Source organism: Rissa tridactyla, chromosome 1, assembly GCF_028500815.1.
Source record: "Rissa tridactyla isolate bRisTri1 chromosome 1, bRisTri1.patW.cur.20221130, whole genome shotgun sequence".
Classification (NCBI taxonomy): Eukaryota; Metazoa; Chordata; class Aves; order Charadriiformes; family Laridae; genus Rissa; species Rissa tridactyla.
The window spans coordinates 85,811,816-85,835,958 of NC_071466.1; the positions used below are offsets into that span (position 1 = coordinate 85,811,816).

The 24,143-nt window shown below is 40.3% G+C and overlaps 1 protein-coding gene across 1 annotated transcript; it reads right to left on the reverse strand.

The window, feature by feature from the left end:
* Positions 1–586: 586 nt before the first annotated feature.
* On the reverse strand, positions 587–23,479 carry CLTRN (collectrin, amino acid transport regulator). Its single transcript, XM_054186595.1, has 6 exons — positions 23,235–23,479; positions 22,790–22,848; positions 17,009–17,094; positions 10,074–10,190; positions 7,094–7,288; positions 587–2,983 (listed from the first exon to the last, which is right to left on the reverse strand). Exons 1-6 carry the CDS (start codon positions 23,299–23,301, stop codon positions 2,827–2,829), a joined length of 681 nt encoding a protein of 226 aa, XP_054042570.1. The 5' UTR covers positions 23,302–23,479; the 3' UTR covers positions 587–2,826.
* Positions 23,480–24,143: the final 664 nt, after the last annotated feature.

The following is a 24,143-nucleotide window of genomic DNA, read 5'->3' on the forward strand; positions in this document are numbered from 1 at the left end:
TTTATTATCAGGTCGTTGGATGGCAGGTGGTTTGGGGAAAATAAACGGTGAAAGTTACATAAAACATCTGGGCCAGATCCTCAAGGGATATAAATTGTCATCGTAACATTTGCAGGCTCTGGAGGACAGGCTTTACCAAATCAAAGTGCTCTTTGCTTCCTAATACAATTCTGCTGCACAAAGAGAGAACAGAGATCTATTTCTTCTGTAGCACCATGCCCTTGATTAACCTACTTTGTGGTACCTGTTTCACTGAAAGAGCTAATGCCAACACTGACTTCAAAGCGTTGCTAAGCGTGATACCTCCCTGTTCATGTATCATTTGCTCCTCTCAAGCCATCTTCTGTCAGCAGAAAGGATGTATGCTCTGGGTGAATCCCATATCATCATTAGCGGAAAAGACGCCAAATTGCTGTAAAGTAATTATGCGTCTAAAAGGTGAGCTGGGAGGAAGGCGGTGATTAAATACTTAGCACCAGAGTCAGCCCACATCACATAATGTTTTGTTCAGAGGCTTTCAGTCTATTTTCAAATCGCTGGCCAGTGCCATGGGCTGAATTGAACCGTCGCTCAGGCCCCAAGAAGTATGCTCAGATATGCTTGGCCCTTTTTCATATCACGTGAATTTTATTTCGGTATCATATACCACAATACAGGATAACAGTAAATCTTAATTGATAGCTCGAGGTTGCTCTTGCACCGCCAAGATATTCTCACCAAAATCCTTCACAGGTTCTGGCAGAGGTGCTGCAGTTACGGCAATCCATTGTGGTCACACTGCAGTGTAGCTATCTGTCATACGACGAATGTGAAAAGTGTGAAGGTTTAGAAACGATGGGATCTGCATTACCTCAATAACACTCTGCCTGAGTGAAAGACCTTAGAGCAATGACTGAAGATGCAATAATAACACCGTACTCTATAAACGATCTTAAGCACTGGTAACCTTAATCTTTGACATTCTTGTCAGAAATACATCTCCAAGTTGTGGATGGCAATTTTGAAGCACTGAGATATTATCACTAATAACTGACTTTATTAATCCTTTTACAGAATGGAGCAGCGCACCCCCTGGGACACGGAGAAGATGCAGCCTTTGTCCAGAGGGACCCATCAGCAGGACGTCAAAGACAACCATGACAGATGAGACCAAGTGAGGCAAATGATCAGTGGGTTCCATAGTTTTATTTTGCGTTTAGCCCTTCTCTCCCCGCCTCCTCTAGCCTTCCCTCGCTCAGCTTCTTCCCTTCTTCTTGCTGCTTCCCCTTCTCCTCCCCATTCCTCCTCTTCTGCTCACCCCGTTCCCAAGAGCCAGCGCTGAGTCAAATGGGCAGCCAAAGGTGCTCAAAACAGCCAAAATGCTGAAGAATTTGTACTTTGGGAGACAAGAAACCTTTGTATCCTTCAGAACACTGGATTGTCCTTTACAAGCAGCTTTTACCCTGTTTTACCCCATTCCTGTTGGTGAGGAGTCTGAGGGAATAACCCTCATAAGTAAATGGGTTTTCTAATATTGCCTCCAAACATGACACTGGAAACAGGATGGCTAATGGTCAAGTCCTGCCTCCAGTAACGTGGGCAGCTATTTGGTGACTGCAAATATCATTTGCTTCAACACACTTCCATTCTCTGTGTACAGTTACCCACACATACAACTCCCCTTTACTGGGGCCCAGTTCTGAAATCAGTCAGAATTTTATCACTGATTTAAATGGGAATGTGATTAGGGCACAGATAGCGCAGTCTCTATGTATGGTGGACTCCAAAGTAATCCAACAATGCAGTTCAGGGTCTGGCACCATTTGATGCCCTCAACTCCCAGCCACGCAAAAAGGAAACACAGAACTGAATGGTCTTTGCCAACTTACCACCACCTACACGTTCTCCTCCAGGTCAGGTGCACCAAGGCCAGCAGCTGGTGTTTCAAGCACCGAGTCTTTCAAAAGCTATCCAGCTGTCACATAAAGGTTCATCTGACCCCGGGTTGGCTATGTGTTGGAAATCTACTCTAGTTTTATTATTTAAAAATGTAAGATTTTTTCAAAGAGCTGTGAAATGGCCTCATAGATTTATTGAGAGCTGGGCCACTAAGCAGAGACTGCACCTTTGGAAAATCTGCCCTTTGTTGCAACTTTTGATTTCAACAAATTTCAAACTTTTGCAACTTTTGATTTCCAGGTCATGTAATCCGTGACTTTAACTGCTAAGTGAAAAACACTTTAAGCACCAGATCTTTGCTAGCCCTAAAGCTATAGATGACCCAGATGCTTTTTAACTTGCTCTTATGGAGGCTGCCAAAGCTTGCTTTTTTTTTTCCTCAATAAATGAAAACTTTCATGCACTGATCACTATTCCATCCAAAGGCTTACTGCATATCAGCAAACAGAATTTTACATTTTACAGAGAAACTTTTGCATATGGCTTGAAAGAAAGCCCAGCAAGAATTGACAATGATAGATGATCTCCCCCGTGACATGCAGGAATAATGCCGTTTCACATTCACCTCAGGGAAAAACAAGCAATGGACATATTTAAATAATCATTAAAATTAAATGTCTGACACAAGGCAGGTTTCACCCCTGTTCTGCCACACATCTTCTGGAAATCTTTAATGGATATAATCTGAGGTCTTCTCATTTGCTTTGCTCATGAACAAAAGCTTTGCAATGGAGGTTCGAGTGGATGTGTTATCAGCAAAAGGTTCTCTCGAGGGAAATTAAGTGAAAGGACATTTTTCTTGTCTTCATGCTTGACATTCAGGAGTAGTGACGAGATAAGGTAGACACAGGAGTCTTTCAAAAAACACCAGATAGCAATGGCAGCATTTCATAAGGACGTGAACCGTTCATCATCTGCTGCAAAGACTCCATTAACATGGCCTGCTTTTAAATCCAGCGCTTCGCAAGGACTGCCATTTTCTACTGTTACTGTCACTTCGCCTTTCTCTTCTAAATTTTCTCTCTCTGTTGACTCTTTATTCTTTCTAAAAACAAGAAAGAGAAAATCATCTTATTCTGTTGACCTGCAGCACTCCACCACGATTCCACAGACAGAAAACTGGACATTTAGACAGAAATTTATAATAGGTTATATTCTGAAAGGCATAAAACAGCGCACCTCTTTGCTGTTGCAAATATACCATGGAAGGTGGGAGGCCCACAAATTGGAAGCCCTTATTAGTGGTCTGAGATCAGGATTGGGAATCAGAAAACCTAGAGTAATCATGTCATAAGTATGTTATAAATATTACTTAACCTCCTTTTTCTGTAAAATGACTGGTGGTTGCAGAAGGAAAAGCTGTTGTAAAAAAAAAAATGGACAAAATCTCTAAATCGGTTTTCGCTTTACATGAGGCAGGACTGCACTAAACACCTAATCTGGCCCTGTTATGCATGTCATAGATTTCACCCCATGATGTGGACAAATTAAAACATACATTTTAGAAACAGATCAACTTTAGACTATACACTCCAAATGTGGAGACTTGAATGCCCTCACACTCCTTGATGATCTTCTCCAGAAGTTAGGTACTCTTAATGCTGCAAATCTGCATTTTTAGCTCAAACTTCATTAACAGCCACCTTCCTATCCAGTACTTTATATTTTTGTTTTCTAGATCAAGCAATTGCACGGCTTTCACTTTTCCAGGCTTCAGTTCTCATCAAAAGCATATTAAAATAGTTGCTGAATAAAATTACCAAAAAATACAACCACAAGAAGATGTAATGCAGAAATACCAGTCAACATGTCGTGCTGTTCCTTTAACTCCAGATTTATTCTGACCTTAAGATCTACTAGTTCATAGTTGAAAAACCTGCTGTACTTTACAGCCTGCAGCATCAGCGGTTTCAGAGGATAAGAAACTCAAAGGTCAGCTCCACTGCTTCTTCCTATCCCGCAACATATACTGTAACAATCTGACTCAGGACAATCGTAACAACCTGACTCAGTATAACTGCTAATAACAGCGATATTAACAATAATAAAATTTTATTGGCCTTTGGGAGATTCTTGGCATTACAGACTTGCTATAAATAAATGGGGGGGAGGGTGGTAGTGGAAACCTCTGACCTCTGGCTGCTGTATCTGCTCTTACAGCATAAAAGGAGCGTTCTTTAATACAAAAACTGGGGGCAGAACATAAAAGAAGATACTAAGACACAGGTTCAAAAGAAATGTGAGGAGTAGGAGATGTGTGGAACTCACTGACACAGGAATTCAGAGAAGCTAAAAATTTCTGTGTGTCCAAGGGGAGACTCAACAATTTAAGGGAAGAGAAAACATCGTGGGTTACCCAATACACGAAGACCAAATACAGCTTCGGAAGGTCCCCAGCTGCAAATTAGATGCTGGGAGAGTAATAGAGGGAAACACTGTGTGCGTTTATTCTGTTTTCCCGTTTTCCCAAGGCAAACGTTTATGGCCTCTGCTGCAGATGGTATTTTGGAGGGTAGGGGTAGACTTGAGCCTAGTTCAGCACAGCCAGTAGAGGATGGTTCTGCCTTGGGTACGTGCCAAATCCGTTATCGGAGAGGGAGGTGTCCTATTGCTGCAATGACAGCAGAACAAACATGAGGCTGGGAGACAGTGTGTCTGATCTGGCTCACTGTAGAGTCAAGGGCAATAATCACACAGAGCTCTTCAAGCTGCAGGCAGCTGTGGCTTGGAATTTTATATGCTGGCAGGGATGCACAGTGAAGACCTAATTAAGAAAATCTTTCAGTTCAAGAAATGACGCATGAGTCTAACTCATTACTGAAACTCCATTATAGGCCAATCATGTGTTTCCCTGCCACCCTGAGTAAGAATGGCCTGAAGCACGTGCTTTTGGGCTTATCTGAACAAAGATATTTAACTGGTACTTTAAAGGCCTATAAAGACAAAATGCCAGATTTATGAGAAGTCAACACCATCCCTGGGGCCAGATTTCCAACACAGTTTACTAGGCAACAGAGCTGCCATTATGCCAGCTCTGGACAGGTTTTCAAGAAAACTCATTACTGGACATGCTGAAGTCTTTGACAACCTGGTCACATACTTCAGTGCCTGAAAAAGAGATGAGAACTTTCAAAATTCTCTTCTCTGATGTCTGGCTCTTCTTTCGAGAAGCCAAACAGCCCAGACCATCCCTTTTACCTCTCCAGTCTTTGCAACAGTAGATGGAAGAAATACATGCTTGTCCTACCCTCCCTCTCACTCCCCCGCCCCTGCCGGTAGATGCCATTGATGTGAACGGAGGGTTAGAGTTCAATCACTGATGAATCTGCTCTGAGGAAAAGCGATACGTAAAGGCAGAGTAGGCAAGCAGAGGCAGAAGTGAAAAGGAGCAAACAACTAAAAGGACAACAAGAGCATGAGACAGAGAGGATGCCAAGTGACTGTAGGCAGGCAGCAACAAGCCATATTACTGGTAATATGACAATAAGAGCATGTAGTTTACACCATATTGAAGGGAACTGCTCAAGCTCAGCTGAGTTATTTTGAAAACAGAGGGGGGAAAATGCTGTCTTTCAGTCTGATATGAAGAACTATGAAGAAATTAGAAGAATTAAGAAGAAATAAAAGATTATTTTAGATAGAAAAATCATAGCTATTTAGCATATTTTATTTATATTACATTTATTTGAAATGTTCAAAGACCCCCTTTAAGTTAGGCACTATATAGACACACACAGCCACGAAACTACACAGAGGGCAGGTATGGGCTCCAGGTAGCAACATTGTTCTCCAGTTTTACAGGAGAGTTTGCCTAGCTTCAGGGGATAAAATAACTCAGCCCATACCACATGGAAGGTTGTGACAGGGCTTAAACTACTCACAGAACCCAAGTACCTACCCAGGCTTTCCCCAACAGCATCTCTCATTTATTGTTTGTTGAATTTTATTTTGGAAAACAGAAAGGGTTTTTGCAAATTCATGCAACTCTTCTGAATGCAAAATGTAACTGAAGAGATTCTGACTACACTACTAAGGGTTGTCTATGAGAAGCACTTATCCTTCACAGTAAGTATTGTTTTTCTCAGGTCTTTTAACATTGTTCTTCAAGGTGATAAGGAGGCAGAAAGGAAAAGTCTCTGCAACACACCACTTTTCATATATTAATCCCTTATTCTGATATATTTGCAGATGCAGTCTACCATACAGTCAACAACTTTAAAATTATCTAGTTATCAGCAGAAATCTACCCTTTTTAAGTTCTTCTGCTGTTCCTGTACGACTCTTGCTGAAGTCCTAATTTTGTGTTAACGTAACCCCCATGGCAGCCTAAAGCATGGCAGCAGCTGAACTTCTGTGGCAGAATCTCAGCTCAGCTGAGAAATTTCTACCCCTTATGGCAGAACCAAAACTCCACATACTCACTGTCTTGCTCCAACATGCTCACACTAGGGAAGCATGAAGAGCCTTCCCTTTTTCACCAGTGACACCCCAGGGCAGAAACTGAAAGGAAAAGAGAGTATCTCTCTCCCACCCTGCTGACAAACAGCAAACTCCTAGGCTCATGGGGAGATCTGGTCATGAACTGTGAAGGGCTGGGTATGTTGGACTCATCAGGTCAATGGTAGGTGAGACCGTGCACCACCATTCCACTGAGCAGGCCCTCTTAGGCCATACATTAATCATTATTGTGTCCTCTACTGAGGCTTCTCAAACTGCAGCAGCAAATTTTTTTTTAGCCCTGCCAGCTTTTGACAAAGGAAGAGACACAGTCACTGCCAGCCTTCTCCCTCTTGGTAGCTATTTGAGTAATCTGTGAGAGGAGGCTCACCTGTGGCACATTAAACCTTGAGAAGAATGACAGCAAATCTCTTTGTAAAGCTATCATCTCTAGATATGTGGCTTGTAGGATCGTATTCTTATACTTATTTCCTCATTACAGCCCAGCATTACTAAGATATACTATACTTCACAGTTGAAAATTTTAATCCCTTTCCTCAGTAAAGGACACATGGGTTTTCTTTACCTCTGGAGGGAGGGGGCGGGTAGGGCACAGCTATAATTTCTCTGAGGCTGATCTGGAAAGCAAAACCACCCCAGCTGACTTAACTTGCCAGTCAGTATTCAGTGAAAACAGAAGTAAGGCTAAGCCGCTTACTTCTTGCGTTGCTGAATCCCTGCAACAATGAGGAAAACAATTGCAGCCACAATGAGACAAAGAACAACACCAAATACGATAAGCCAGACAGGTGTGGACGGTTCAACAGGAGGTGATAAAGTTGAGGTTATCTTCAGGAACTGCAGCGTTTTCTCACTCAGTAGGAATGCGCTGTTGATTCTGTTCCGGTTCATCCTTCATAAAAACACAAAGAATATCACAAATCTTTATGACGGTATTTCATAAGTTAAAAAGATACAAGAAAAAAAAAAGAATTTTCATGTGTCTGCTTCAAGTCTGGCAGGGCTGAATTTGATCCAGCATGATGTTGGTAGGATTACAGAGACTTTCACTTTTAACATAGACCTTGTCAGTAATCCATAGACACCCACAGACAGGGTTTTGAACACCAGACTTATGTATGTATTTATCTGAAAAAGTAGAAATATAGATGAGACCTAAAGTACATACAATATTAGCATTTATTTCTGGTTTGGACCATGTGCCAAAGACATAGCAGGTTGTAATCTGTAAGGGTGGCTGTGTTGTCTTGCTCATGCAGCATTCAAGATTAGCATGGGAGTGGCAGATCTACCCTGCAATGCTCAGAGGATTTACTTATCAGTGCCCCTTGGCTCCTCAAACTGAACCATCCTGCATGCTAAGGGCCGGTACATCTGCTCTCGCTGCTATAGATTTTCGTAGGTCCATGAGGCACAGGATACAAGATGGTCCAGAAGAATCCACCCCTATTGCCAACATGCCTTTCTTCCCTGCAGGATGCAGCTAAAGGGATTTGTACTTTGCACATTTTTTCCGTTAGATAAACTGTAAGTCTGAGAAATACGCTTTTTCACATGAGTAGGACAAGTACTATCCTTTAATGGATATCTTCAGCCACATTCACTACTTCTAAGCATTTGCAGGTATTTCTGGATCTGAGTCTATGCAGCCTTAAGAGGTTTTAGCAGTATCTTTCATTAGCTTTTCCAAAATGTTAACATTTTTTGAGAAAATGTGTTTCATGTATTGGTCTTGAGAGCTTCTTTTCGATTGCAGTTGTATGATTTACAGCAGCTCTTTCTTGTATACAATTCAATTTATTTACCATAGAGCAAGCATTTCCTAAGAACAGATATATGGGAACTAGAGGTGAAATTCTGCAAATTTCTTTTCTTGGAAATCATAACGTTTGACTGTCCCTTAAACAGGAAGTTCTTAGCCTTAATGGAAAGCTAGGATTCCTGGAGAGGACTGAAAGCCATTGCATATGATAAGACTCATAATACAGTAAGCCGTCTTTGATTTAGAAAAGATTTTCATCCTTATGATGATGAAAGGATCATTGTGAACAGCTGAAATAAGCATTGTTCACCCTCATCTAACGGCTGGAGTTACAGAATTATGTGCTGAACCACATGCAGGCAACTACAGGTGCATTTCATGTTTGTATATGCATAAATATATCTTGTGTATACTTATGCAAGATCTTGGGTCTCATACAGAGCTCTGAGAAGATTTACCTTCCTCTTTGTTCTTACTTTGTAGAGAATCTCATTCAATGAAATTCTGGTCCATGAGTAGCGTTCTTATGTGCTAATGCAGTATGAAGAATTAGAATAATGGTTTAGCATGGAAGCCTGCAATCAGAAATGGCTGAATAAAAAGTATTGTAGTTTTATAGACCATTTTATTTTCTGTTTCTAAGTTAGGCAGGAATTAAAACTTTTCATAAATAGCATATTCTTTATTGGGTGACAGACAACAGTTAAAAAACCAAACATACTATAATAGCATCCAATTTCTGTGGCAAACAGGGCACATAAAAGACTTAAATAAATCAGCTTACGCTACTGAAAGTATCAAAGAATAACAGAAATGCAAAAACCCTGCATTCCAGCACTCTTACAGAGAGCTTCAGTGAATAAATAATCTGCTTCCTCCACTAATGCTATGAAGCTATTGTTTGGTGTCTCTGTAGGAAATAGTTTAATCTGCTCATAAGCTTAAAAGTTAATCTTTCCAAAAGAACGCATACTCATTCATCAGGAATTAGGTATTACACCTCCATAGAGATAACATGAATTTTCAAGACAAAGTACAGAATGCCTGAAAACAAAGAGGTCTGTTTTCCACTCCGCGCTCGAGAAATGTACATGCGTTATGCTGCTTGTGGGAGTCATCCCTATAAACCCCTTATGTAGGTTTGGTGAACCATTGAAGTGAGATTACTCATTTTTTCTTTTTCCCCTCTTCAGCTCCACACTCTTGCTTTTATTGTCTACAGAATGCAATATTTAGTAGAAAGCAAACTGATCTGTACCGCATGGTACTTTGTACAAGCAATGCTCAGCTAAGATATTGACTGGCATTCTAGACAGAGCTGGTATGAAAAGAATGTGAGTATAAGGTTGTTTAAGCCAAGCTGGGACACAGCCAGCTCTGCTCATGAAGGGTTCACACGAGCTCTTCTCATGTGAAAACTGACTTCTAAATTAAGTCAGACAAGAAGCACCGAAAGGGAGCCTATGGTCATTAGTCCAGGTATGGATGTGCATGTGGCACACAAAGTTAAATGATATAAATCCCACCCAGAAAGTGTGCAATTCTGTCATCTGAGAGAGAAGATTCTCTCACTGGGAAATGTAGCAGCTGGATAAGAGCAGTGTATGTGCCACAGACTGTACAGCAAATTACAGGTAGGGCTCTGGAAAGGGACTCTATTTCTTCTGAGGCTCCAGCGTTAAGAGTAAGACTCCTTCGGAGGTTATAATCCCAAGGCTCACATGCTTTGCATTCTGTGGGACTGTTAAAAATCCTTCTAACCTCACATGCATGAAAGAGTACTGACCCCTTGGTGTTGTAACAACTTGGATTAGTTCATCCTTAAAGAGGCAGAGTGCTCATTTATACAAGCCCCAGAGAGAGAAAGCATCCTCAATCAGCAAGGAAGAAAAGGTTGCAGAAGCAGTGACTGTACCTGATGGCTGCCTCTACCTCACTTCCAGGAACAGTTGTCACATTTTTGGAAGAATCTGTGACCACAAACCAAAATGACACCCGATCTGTCACATTGCAGAGCAGCACATTGGAAATTCTGCAGATAATTAAAACAAAAACCATCATCAAAGAAGCACGGAAGGAATAATTGACATATTTCAGATTTTCTTCAAGTATTGCTTTCGTCTAAAGAGGGGAAAAGTCTTACTTTTAAAAAAAGTTAACAGTTAGTGCTCAAAGAAGAAATACCGCTTACAGCATTTCCCATTTTCCAATATGATAAAAAAGAAAAAAAGCTTATTGAGACCAAACTTGAGTCTTCAAACAAATTTCTGAATCTATTACAAACTTGCATGGTCTTGACATTCTTTTAGTGTAATCAAATGGAAAAATACATATTTGCATCTTAATCATCAGGGCTGTGACAAAGGCCATATAATAGGGCAAAGTCATTGGTGAACTAAGAATTTTGGTTTTGACAGCTAATACCACAGGAACAAAGCATGGGAGATTCCCCACATGATTTTCAAGTGAGTGCATTCCTTCTACAGGATATATTTGTTGGAGGGAAGAGCAATGAAATTGATGTTATTCTTTTTGACATCTTTGTTCACAGAGTCAGGCACTGAGTGGAGGCAACAGGCTAAATTTAGACATTTTACTGGCACCAGCCTATGCCCTTTAGCTTATGCTATGACAAATACTTATCTGTTTTAAAAGAAGATTGCTCAGCTTTATGTGAAGTTAATACTGGAAGGGCACAGGCACGCAGATTCTCATGGCATACTATGTAAAAAGTGTGCAAATGTCCTTTAAATTCCTTTTTTTCAGATTCTTACAAATTTGTTTTCTACCACTAATACTAGTAAATGGTGGAACAATCATTAGAAAAACCTCGTGGAATTACATCATCATGAGTATTCAAACTAAATAAGTGAAGGCTAATACATTAATATCAACAGTGAATGAGGGAAGACAGTGCCCCTGTGTTCTTCTATCTGTTCCTAGTTTATTCACACAACTAAGAAACAAACCAGGCAAACTTGTGTAACATACAGGAATTGTACAAGGTGACATTTATTACAGCACGGCAAGAAACACAGCATGTATCATAAAAGGACAGTCAAAGCCATTATGAATTCAATGACAGATAACTAGAGAGATAAAAATGGGAAAAAAATATTTAGTTCTATATCATTAATAAACAACCCAAAGAATTTTGCTCAGGGTTCAGATTTATTGGCCGTATCCAAGCAGCGAGCAGATATTCTGAAAGTCCAGAACCAAGAATTAGGATCATTTTTATTTCCAGGGAGCAGCCTGGACTTGGTTCACCTTTGCATGAGGTCTACCTGGCCACAAACACACCACAGCTGCCCTTTCTTGACAGACCCTGCTTGGGATGATCAGTCTTCAGACACTACCTGCTGTTCTGGAGAAGGAAACCCCGCTGTGAGCCAGCAAAGAAGAATGCAGTTTCTCTTTTAATTAACTACAGTCATGTCTGTAATGCTCATTACTAACTAGTATAATTGGTTTTAAAGTTTGGCCTGCCCACCATCAAAAAGCAAGTTTTAACATCTCTTTTCCCACCTCTGCTCTTTTTCCTCTCTCTCCGGGTGACAGGTCTCCGGCTGCAAGCCATCTCCCCTGCCACAGAGCTCTGTTTTGTAGTGCCATCTGCTGGCTAATTACAAACATAATTAAATAACCTCTACGGCGGCCTGAGAAGCAGGAAGCATGAGGTAGGAAGGAATGTAAGGGAGCCAAAATTACCGATGAATGTGTAGTCTCCATCCCACTTTTAAAGTGGGACAGGTATTGGCTTGATCACAGCAGTTCATTATGGATATTCTGCAGAAATATTTTACTTACTGCTGAAAGCTTTTTTTGGGGGTGGTATTTTGGATGCCTCGAGTAGTGCAACCTTTCATTTTACGGAGAAGGTAAATATTCCTTAGACACGTGCAGTAAAATGGAAAGCAATGATTTTGCAGAGCTGAAATATCCACTTTTACCTCTCTGGAACAATGTCAGTTTTGCAAATACAGAATTTTTATGGATAAAAGAGGAAAGCCATCCTCTGGAATTTGAAAAGATGTTCACATCAGTTTGCTGGCAACAGTCAAAAGATGAAAGCAGATTTATTCCTTGCAAAACAAAAGCAAAGCACAAAATTTAGAGGGCGGGGGAGGGGAAGAGTCTACTTTTGGCTGGTGGCTGACAAATTCTTGCTGACTTCACAGAATATCTAAAATTGTATCTGCAGAGGAAGTTTTCCATGAGGAGAATTTATAACCATAGGACCTAAATCTTCATGCTTCTGCAGTTCTTAAAGCTGGAATTTCTGTGGCACAATCAAAAACTGGTCCAGCTAGAAAATCTGTGTTCATGTTGCCCTACGGATGTTCTCAAAATGGGGCGAGCGCGGAAAGTCCAATCCCCAAAGAGAAAAATAAATTTGATAGACAAAGACTGTCAGAACACCCTGACTTTCTCATTCAGAGACTCAGAGACTCTTCAGCCTGGGGTCTTCCCTACAGTGTCAAGGGCTTTCAACTTGAGATAGGGCAGTCAGTCATCATTTGGGGCAGCATTTCTCTTTCTCTAGAACAAACAGTACTGAATGTGTCAGTTAGCAAGGCTCGCAGTAGGATATGTAAATTTTGCCTTCTTCCTGCTCCCTGTTGTGTCTAAAATCCTTGCTCGATTTTAAGCACCCAAAACTTGGCTTCACTGCCACTTTTTCATCAGTGGAATCTGAATGCTGTAAATCCTTCCAGTCTCCAAAGAGAATAATACTGCTCACGAGAAGTTCAAAGGGGATTGAGTAAACACCAAAACAAACTGGTTCAACAAGCAACAATGCAATTTCTCTGCAGCAGATAGGCTTTTTTTCCTATGCTATTTGTATGTAGGTTTGATTCACAGCATGCAGAAGCATTAAAAAAAATATACCTTTACACTCTTTAGATTTCAGAAACCTGACTTCTTCATGCACTATGCTAATTAAGTGTATTTGTGAACAAATATCGGACATCTTATTTCCTCAGAAAGTGACAGACCTTTGTCATGGGGATAAGGCGGCTGTTGTCAGAACAACAAGATCCTGGTCCTGGCCTTATGGCACCATGGCAAAAGTCCAAAATTGCAAGTGAACACCAGTGAGTAGAGGGCAGGAAACCCTGATGGTTCCTTGGCCTGAAACACCATCATTGTTCCTTATGGAGATTTAAACGATTGTTTAGGGGTAAGAAAGAGCTTCCAGAGACTCAAAGGGAGCTGGGTGCCTACAGCAGCCATTAGCTTGTGGGAGAACCACAGCCCCAAGTCCCAAGCACCTATCTCTAGCTCCCCCAAAAGCATCAGACCTCTTCCAACCTAGTGCTGCACAGCTGCTCCTGCAAAGGGATGTTATTTTCTTCCTTTTTGTGAGCAGCAGCCATGGGATCACCTTGATATAACAGCTTTAACTCTAGAAGCTTATTTTGTTGTTCTAAATGGTCACAATATTTTTAGTATCAAAATAGCATGTTTTAGGAAGATGGATAACGTTGATTAATTTTTTCTGGTCTGATTTTTTTTCTGGTCTGATTAATTTTTCCTCTGGTTGAGGAAAACTGCAGCTTTTTTTATCTACAAATGGGGAGATGTACCAAAAGTAGATTCTGTCACTTGAATGAAAGTAAATGTGATGACATTCTTTCTGCTCTAAAGATTAACTAGTCTCAGGCCCAAAAGAGATGCATATTATTTCAAATGAGTCACAGATTAGAGAAACCAGGGTTACTAACACAGACTACAAACAATCATTTTTTAACACTGAGAGATCGAAGGTTGGCTTACGTAGTTCATGAATATATGTATTGAGAAAGTCCATATGTAGAGCAGGAAATAAAGGATTTTTATTTCTCCACCAAAAAAGAAGTATTTATTTTATCTGTATTAATTACTATTGAGTAATTTGATGGATTGTGTCTTTCACATAAATTTTCAAGTTTCACATAAACTTGAAAATTTGACAAGCCTTTCAAACATTAAACACAGCTCCATGGTTTATTAAATTTTAGTTTAGAAATTAACTTCAGAGAACTTGAGATGTAATGTGCAATCCTGTCCATTCTGTGTTAGGTCACTCAGTGGATACACAAGTGCAACAACAGCATCAACTGCAGCACATTCAAATGCTTGTCGTTACAGCCTGGCTTTCATCCAGCTTCAGAAATCTAACAAAAGGTGACTTTGACTCTCAAAAATGGTGGCACAGGCTGCAACAATGGTTATGCTGATCCACCAGACAAATTATCAGGGCCTGATCCAGCTTGCTGAAGTTAATGGCATTTGGTCTCATGTGGGAGTTAGTTGTGGCTGTGAGTTACTGCAGGGCTGCGAGTGTGTTAGAAATTAACGGGATGTTAAAGGGGAGGTTTGTCACATCCTGGTTATGGCCCTGTGCAGAATTTATAGCCTGGAAGAACCAGCATTTGGTTATGTAAAATACTGGTGAATTTTTCATAAGCCTTTATTTTGACAAAAATCTTTAATTAACCAGATGCAAAATTTGCGTAACTTTAGATGCTACCAGAATGCAGTCACAAGCAATTTGTTTGTTCTTTTATGACAGAATAATTGATCATTGATCTTTTACAGGTCCTGATGAAAATATGTTGGCCTTTAACTGTAAAAGCTCCCATAGCATAATGTAATTTATTTGCCACAAGCTCTTGCTTCTGTCTCCCTCTTCACCACACTGCGAGCCCCTGCCACTATCCTTACCAGTTATGCGACAGTGCTGCTCCTGTGTGCACGGCATGCTGCTGTACCCTTTGTACCCTCTAGGATGGCGAGTGCTCCCACACCTCCATACCCGTTGCAGAGGAGATGGAGATGGACCTCACTCCTTCCTCTGTACCCAGTTCCTTCCAGCTGACAGCCACGAGGGTGGGGAAAGGAGTGCATTATTCCCAGGACTTCTAGCAGGATGGAGGCTTTCATAGCTTTCCTGCTCCTGTGTAACAAGCGGGTTATTTGGGGTGTATCGGGAGATTCATCTAGCTCTCCCTCACTGAACACGGACTCCGAGGTACCCTGGGATTTGGGAGAGATCTACGGATAGGAAACTCCTCATCCTGTTGCCTAGTAAGTTGTACCAGATCTCAGAGCTGCAGAGCTGTACTTCGGCTGACATGCCCATCTACACGTGACCCCAAAGGTATCTAGAACTCCTAGATCAGTCATACCTCCAAGGTACACCCCAATAAGTTATACCCCATAAGGAAGTCCTATACCATCTTAAAAAGAGGGAAAGACGCCCACACCTAGCTGTTTCCAAATATTACACTGACTTCTCCTTTGACAAACACAGTAGCAGGAAATTATTGATGTGTCCAACCCCACCTCCGAACTGGAGTAACACTGACATTATGAAATTTGTCCATAGGAAAAATTGTCTTGGTAGGAAACTGAATTAAGTGAGCATGAATTCGATGATTTCCCAGACCGGATAGAGATAACTTCCATTAAAACTCCTTTCATACGGGTTTGATTTTTTCCCATTTCTGCACCAAGCTTTCTAATATTAGTTGAGTCTGCAGAAAGCAATGGTGCTTGAAGAGAAAAAAAGATCACTGGCTTCTGACACAGGTTTTTTGCTGTGTGAAAGCACCATGACTTTGAAGGAAGAGAATAATTTTTAAAAAGGACCTGGAACTAAAATAGGTATACAAAAGCGAACATTTATAGATCAGATACTGGATGAAAACTCTGCTAATTTGAAAACCTGAAAAAAAGCCCTGCATAATCACCTTTAATTAGCTTGTATGCTGAACTCATATTTTGTAAGTCTCATTTTAATTGTGTGCAGTAGCGTACTTGTCTGGTTTTGTTAAGTTTGGTGTAATGGCTCTCTTGCTCAAAGGCGACAACTTCTGAGGGACAAAAATGAAAGAGCAAGGAACAAAACACTCCTGTTACATGGAGGGGAAAATCACCTTCTATTTAAGAGAAAGTGCGGCAGCCACAATAACCATCATGTGACTAAAGTGAACTAATATCTTTGCAAATATGGAATATGCTTCATCTGATGCAATGACAGCTTGAAGCAGTTTTTTTGAAAGTAAATTGAGAACCTTATCCTCATTAGCCTACCAGAACCATAAATCTTTCCTTTAAGATTGCAAAACAATGAAAAAATAATAGGCCTATAGAAATACACTTACAAGGTTTCTCATTTAAGAAAGATAAGAACATACTGAAAATAGTTTGCTAAATGGTCTGTCCAATCTGGTATCTAATTTCATAAGTAGCAAGGATCAGAAGCCTGAGAAGAATATTCAATACCTCAGGGTAGACTTAATCCCAAAACCAATTAAAGGCTGATTTATGTCTGAACTGCAACATCTGAAACTTCTTGATGCTAGGTAACTCAACCACTGCACTATTGGGGATAGATACACCCAGCAGAACACAGCGCTAGCAGAGCCACCCACCTTCCAGTTCTCAGAGTCAGCTCATCTTCAGCATACTGCTGAAGCTGCGCTCTAAGAAAACGTGCACCAAAGCTGCTTATTCAAGGATCTGTACCGCATTTCTTGACCTTGCTAATGTGTGCCTTCGTCTCCTCCCAGTATGGCCTCCAGAAGGTATCGTGTCAGATTCTGCTAGAGTGAACTGGCACAATCTCACTGAGATCCACAGCTGTGTCACTTCACATCAACAGGGATATTGGTCCAAAGATTGAATACTGCTTGCTTAAGACAGAGAGAGTATGATCTATCTGGTGTTTAACAAATATGCTGGAATGGTCTGTTTTTAGAAGCTGTGTATAATGATTTCTACAGTTCAGTACAGCAGAGAATGGGCCACCACATGCAACATTGTTAATACGTATAAAGGCAAATCAGAGTAGATGCTTACTGAGTTGTGCTCTTCCTGGAATATTTTCTCATTGCAAAAGCCACCATTGCTTTGAAGAGGTACTCTTCATTGGCATCCCAGGTATACTGTAAAGGAAGATGGAAAATAATCAGTTTCAGCAGTAGTGCGGACAGTACTGAAAGGGAAAGGAGTCACTGAACTTGAAATGCTATATTGATCAAGAAAATGAATAAATTCTCTGGCTGTGTTACAAAAAGAAATTCCTGACCGTTATTTAGTGTGCACAAAGGACCTTTTTCTAACAGTTGTTATAAAGCGCAATATAAAGTACAAAGAATGTTTCCAAAAACTGAATGAACTGAATGTTTCTGAAAGCCGACCAAACTGGAGATGCAAAGTTCCTTGTACCAAAGACTAGGCATATTACTAGAATTCTCCACACACAGCGGCACCCATGGCCTTGCCTCTTTTGCTGGATAAGCCCTGTTAAAGTAGGAGGTTTAAATTCACTCTCAAAGACCATTTGGCTCTGCCCAAAAAAAAAAAAAAAAAAAAAGCTAATGTTGAAGGTAGTCTCTGGGAGTTGGATGTCAGGACACCAGGAAATAAAATGAGATTATGGCCTTATTGCTGCACATCATCCTTGCAACCAGAAGACAGACTCAACTATAGTATGGATTACTGCATCGCAAGTGAGATGAAAGAAAACAGCATCCTTACTACTTCAATAAGAAGGAAAATGCAGGCTCCAAAACCTGTTCTCTGTTGTCTTGATGAAAAATCATGCTTCCATAATTTCAGTTTTCTGAGATAGCTTCACTAGGTTCCCCTGGGCTTTCATTCATGTATGCAATTCTAATGACCTGTAAGAACTGCACCTATTACATTTTTATAACAAGAGACATGACTGAGGCATACTGATTGAATTTCCCCTTTCATCAGATCACAAAGATTAATAGTTTCTTGGAATTATATTAATGGAGGTTAGAGGCAGCTTTCTTCAGTCAATCAGAACACAAATCTAATCTTTAACTTTCAGCATTAAAAAAAATCCGCACTGTAATCATCCAAACAAGAAACCCAATGATGTGGATACTTGGACCTACTGTTGACAACTTGGACCTACTTTCTCATGGGCCTTTATAACACATTCAAAAACCACCAATGTACATCAAAAAACAGTAAACAGCATAGAAAATACCAAATCTTAATTCTATTTTTTAAATTCTGATTTTGGATACATGGAGCTGCAACCTCTCTGCAGAAAGAAGGAATACAACTTCCAGGCATCATTTTGCTCTGACATGCTGTGGACTGGGAATGTAAACAGGGAAGGCGGCAGTCATTTAAAGGGCGGAATGTTGTACTGATCATATTTATCATCCCTAGAAAAATGATGAGTTGCGAAATAGGCTCTCTGAGATGCACCAGGACAGGGACAACAAAGCTGAGCAATACAGAACTTGAGTAGCATTAAAATCCAGATGCAGTGCTGAGAATCTGGGTTCTGACTCACCACTCTTGCCTTGTGAATGAAGGAAGGTGTAAGCATACTGTGATAATGCGTGCCAGTCTGGGAACTTAAACTGAAAAAAAAAAAAAAAAAAGAGAGTGTCTTTGAAAAGAAATTATAAAAGCCTGTATTTTGATCCCACTGCACTGACGAAAACATGACAGTAATGACAACAACCAGTACTAAAAGAAAAAGAGATCATGTAGTAGAGGAATTAATATAGATGACAGCCATAAAACTATTTATCGTAATTTTAAAGACATCTGTATTTAAACCACAGAGCATAATTAGCAGCACTAAAAGGCAAGATCTTCCTTTTTCTGTGTGTAGTACTATTGACTAAATCCCTACGTGCCATCTGCAGTCTTTGAGAACAGGTCCGAAAGGACACAAAAAAAGTCATTTGTTATCCAGTGGATTAAACCAGCTGAAGAGATAATGTAATCTGTTGTCTTGAAAATGGATAATGATGAAGTACACTCCATTTCATGCTTACATGGACACAAATGCAATGCAGCACTACCAAGTATATATACTTATTTATGTTTAGTGCAGTACATGTATATGCACAATTTATCAATATCAAGTATTTAGTTTTTATAAATAATGAAGTAGCCTAGAGCTTCTTTAAGTCAAAGTAACAAAAAGGGTATCTCAAAACAGGGAAAATAATTTGTAATGAGGAACTCCAGCCCCAGCTGAAAGAGTAAGCACTTTAAAAAAGACAGATAAACCAAAAGCTCAGCAGAAATGGGGGAGGAGACCTGCAGAGAAAGCTCAGCAGAAATCAGAGGTCTGCTTGAGTGAGAGGAAGATGCTGCAGTCAACCTTCTGGGCAGAAGGGCAAGAAGCCCCAAGAAAACAGTGATCAGACAGGAGGTAGAGGAGATGGAGATGGCTGTGAGCTCCATATAAACAAGAACCTCTGTACATGACTGCACGCAGGGATATGCAGGGGGAGGCAACATAATGAGGAGAAAAAGTACAGCAAGAATACCTTTAAGCTAATCAACTGTATCAACTAAAGACAAGTGGGCACAAATTGCCAGAAGCCAATTTCTAACCATAAACTTTCTCTAGTTGGAGGAATAGATGCAAAGAAACCTGAATCCTTCTACTATGGGGATAATCAGTTTCATCTATATCCTGCCATTGCAAAGGCCTGGACCGCAGATGATGACTGAGAATGTCGCTTCTGTTCTTATGTTCCTGTGAAGTGCAGCTATTGATGCACATTTTGTGCCGCTATAGAAGAAATGTATTAAACATAATTTGCAACCACACACTATAAACATAAGATAACTCTGTTATCAATGAAACATTACATGATGGTATCAGAATTATTAACGTTTACCATCTTCTTTGCTCTAAAAAGACCTTGGCTCAGTCGAACTTGCCACCCTTTATATGTTAAGGAGGAGCGGAATTAGACACAGCTGACGGTGAACGTGAGTCTTAAGTGCCTGTTAGTGAAAGAGGAGGTTGATGAGATAATGGGTAGAAGATGATGAGCATACATTGTCAGTGGGATGAAATGCTATAGTAGTGCTCTAAGGAAGACAAAATTTAAACTAGTAGAACAAGATTATAATACTACAAGATTGCAACCTGAGCAACCTGATCTGATTTCAGTGTTGACCTGGCTTTGAGCAGCAGGGGACTTGGGACCTCCTAAGGTCCCTTCCCTCCTGAATAGTTCTGTGTTTTAACTAGACAGCCATTCGGGCATGTGACAACATACATGCGAACACACTTCTGGGCCCCATTTGGTGGCAAAACTCCAGGTGCATGTCAGCCTTCCTCCCCTTCATCCTCTACCATAGGAACAGCCTGAATACATGAGCCAGAAGGGAAGTGCACCTTCTACTTCACCTGGCTGCAGCCCTCATGTGCCAGCTCTTTGACTCTTACAGTTAAACTGAGTGGTGACACAGAGTTACATAGACTTCTCAGCGCATATCACTTCTGCTCGCTCCCTAGCTGTCTTTGGCTCTTTTGAATTAACTCTCTACCACTCTGCTAACTCCATAATTAGGAAGCAACTAGTGACTAGCAGCTATTCCAGAAGCCACTCATAAAGGTAACACCATCCTCAGAGAGACTCATAAATCACCTTCCTTCCGTTCAGGCTTACAGACACCGTGTTTCCTCCCACCAGTTAGCAAATAACGTCTCTGTCAAGTACACTCCTTATTTGCAAATAAAATGATAACCGCTAAATACTTACTGTATCTTAGCTACTCTTGCCAGCTCCATCGTGATAAGAACTATATAAATACACTAAATGGCATTCCTTGCCAAAGTACAGCCTACCTTGTGAACAAATTAAAAAATGATGTCCTGTCTATATTAGCATGACACAAAGTAGATGGCATGCATTAAACCATGTGGAAAACTATACTAACCTATTTCCTATGCCCCTGAATGAACATTGGAGTTATCCTGTCAGTCCTAGACCAAAATGCCCACAGTATAAGGGTTTTCTGTTATCATCTATCTTGAAGTGACTTGGAAATGAATGAAATGGGATTTAACAGCAAAGCATCATATCAAGATATTCTAAGCTGACTGTGTCCTACGGTGATACAATGACAGTATTACCCTTTACTTTGCTAAAATAAATAAAATTAAAAAGTAAAGTGTTCCAAAGTCTTCAAGTAAAATGAATTTCAGTTTGATAGTAGTTTCAGTTTTCAAATTCAGTCATTTGCAGAGAAGATTGCAATGGCTCTGAAAAGGAACTATTATTACCTGTGCACTTAATAAATTGTACATTATTTGTGGGTAATTTTGTATGGTATCACACCACTTTCAACATGTTGTTCTAAAATGCTCTTCTAGATTGTCCTGTTCTTAGGGCTTTCACACACTTTGTTATATGAAATAGACTACTATCTAGCCACAAAAAACAGTAGACTCCTCAGTTATTGCTTTTTTCTTGTAATATAAAGTGACTTTAAGATTAATGATTTGTATCATACCCTTTTTGGACAAAAAATAAAAAAATCACAAATGATCAAACAAAACCCCCTTATTTTACTATAGTTGGAGTACAAAGCACTAAGAAAGAACACTACTGGGAACTGCAATTTTCATTCTTTGATACTATTTTGAGCCAAGATTAAATCAAAATATTAGCAGTTATAATCAAGAGGAGCTTCAATAATGATTTTGACATATTTTCAGCCACAGGATTACACTATTTTTAATAAATTTTTAAACAAACCAGGCTTTCACCAAAGAGAACTGACTTCAATATGAATTTCCGCAGAAAAATACTTTAGCAAGTATCTTGAATATTTCTTCCCAATTTGCCTGGTTTTGAAGTTACCAGTGGAATTAGATCTCTGCTAATGCTAGTTTAAATTACCTGATATTTCACGGTAATTTTAGAATGGCTTCTACAGTCATAGGGAGATTCTCTTATCTTCAATCTCTTATAACATCTAACCTACTGCTTGTTGCTTCCCAGAGCTCCTAACGTAATCAGACACCAGATTTCCATTAGAAATGACTGTCCAAGGCATTTCATATCTAATTTTATGCTGAGCCCTGTAACACGATGCAGATTTGCTCTAAGCATTCGAAACTGCAAATGAAGTACTAGGCTCTGCCACATTTCATAACGCTTTAGATCAGTAAGTACCATTCTGTCATCTAATGTCCCAAACTCTTACGTATCACAAACCTTTATTGCTCACACCAGTACTTCTACATTAAGTGCAAGGACTTGAATTAAGCCAAAGCATTTCAGTCCTCATGAGACTAGCCAGTGCACCACCCACAGAGAAGAAAGGCCACTATCCAGAGCCCTACATTAGCAGGGAATTGATGAGATATGCTTGAATGATCTCTACAGATCATGCATGTCTGAGAGCCTGACATAAAGTCCCGTTTCATAAAGACCTAACAACCTTTTCCTGCTTCTCTTCCCAATCATGCTTGACTTTAGAATTAGCAGGCTCAAGCAGAAGTGCTTTTCCCAAAATATGGACTTAGATTTATGCAGCACCTCTCATGCATAAAGGGTAACATCTCTACTGTTTTGCCAGGAAAAAGTAAAATCTTTGACAGAAAATTATCTTTATGAAAAGGCAAGGTTTATAGTTCTCTTAAAGGATGACATTTTAAGGAGCAGGCTAGTCAAATGTCAAGAAATGGATGCCTGGATCATGACTTGAACAAGCTATTACAATTAACACTTCAGAACAAACTGCTTGTGCTGCCTTCATAAATTTTACAGTATATATTACTTCTGTTTTGACAGATATTCGGTTAGGAAGAATACGTGAAGATACTTTACTTACTGCATTATCTCCCAAAGCTGTTTTGATACTAAGCCGCACTTTGAAAGCATTTTGTGCATCTGATACAAAGAGAAAAAAGCAAACATATATTGATAGTCAGACAAAATAGGTTTTTAAATTGTTTACTTATCTGATTATTTCACAAATCACAGCTTCTAAAAGTGTCTTAACAGATTACCTAGTTAGGAGAACAGATGTTACTAGCATGAAAAATGCCACAGCCCTACAGAGTCTCGGTAACGTTTACGATGACCTCTTTGAAGTAAGTGAGATCAACTTCTGTACTTAATTTACAAACTTATAAGAAAGGGGAATGCTCAGCATTTCAATCTTCAAACTGGAAACAACCAGTTAAAATAAAAAAATGAGAAGCTGACAGCTTTGTAGGCATAAGCTTATAGCTACATTTACCTCCGGAAGGATGGGAATCATCTCCAAAACATACCTGGTTTGCAGAGCTCAGCATCAGCAACAGCAACTACAGAGAGAGTAAGCAGCAAAACCCGTAACATCCCGTCAGTGTGGAAAGGTTGAGGCAAAAAGAAGTGAGTCTCCCCTGTAAAGCACTCTTAAACTTTCTGTGACCCAGGATTAAAGCATCAGCAGCACAAGTGAGCAACTAAGTAAAAGGTTTAATAATTAACCCCCGTTATTTTAGCTAAAACAGGCACTAGAAACAACTGTCGTCTGTTAGTTATTTACTACCTTTCTCTATAGTAAAAAAAAGGCCGTAACAAGTTTTCCTTCTTCCTTTAAGAATAATACAAAACTTCACACGGTGCTCCAGGACAACCTTTTTTCCCCCCAGATGCGATGTCAGACAGGCACACAAGATGCCTAAGGGCCGTCACACCAGAGCAGCCAGCAACTGCAATGGTGGGATGTCATGCTGTTATCCACATATGGTGAATTTGAAGATCGGCTGCCACCAGATCCCAAGGGAATCTGCCACCCGGCTTCCTTAGGAAACTGGCTGGCCCCACAGAGGGCCCTTGAGGATAAAGGAAGGCTGGGCACCCTTTTCATCCCTCCAAAAGAAATGTGTGATGAACACAGAAGCCTTGGCCCCAAAAAACAGGGCTCCAGATTTGCCCCTTCAAATTCGCAGCATTTCTGAAGGTCAGACCTGGCAGACTCAGTGCTGTGCCCCCCCCATCCCCACCCCAGTCCCACTCCCGGGTCCTGGCTCAGGCCTTGTTCCACACACAAAAAAAAAAACATATCTGAGGCATTGCTTTGCACAAAAACAACAGTTATGAAGGTGGAGAACTACTCTCTTGTTGTTGGAGGATTGTTATGGTAGCAACTGGAGTAAGAAGAGGTGCAATAAAAGGACTTCATAGGAAGCATGCTG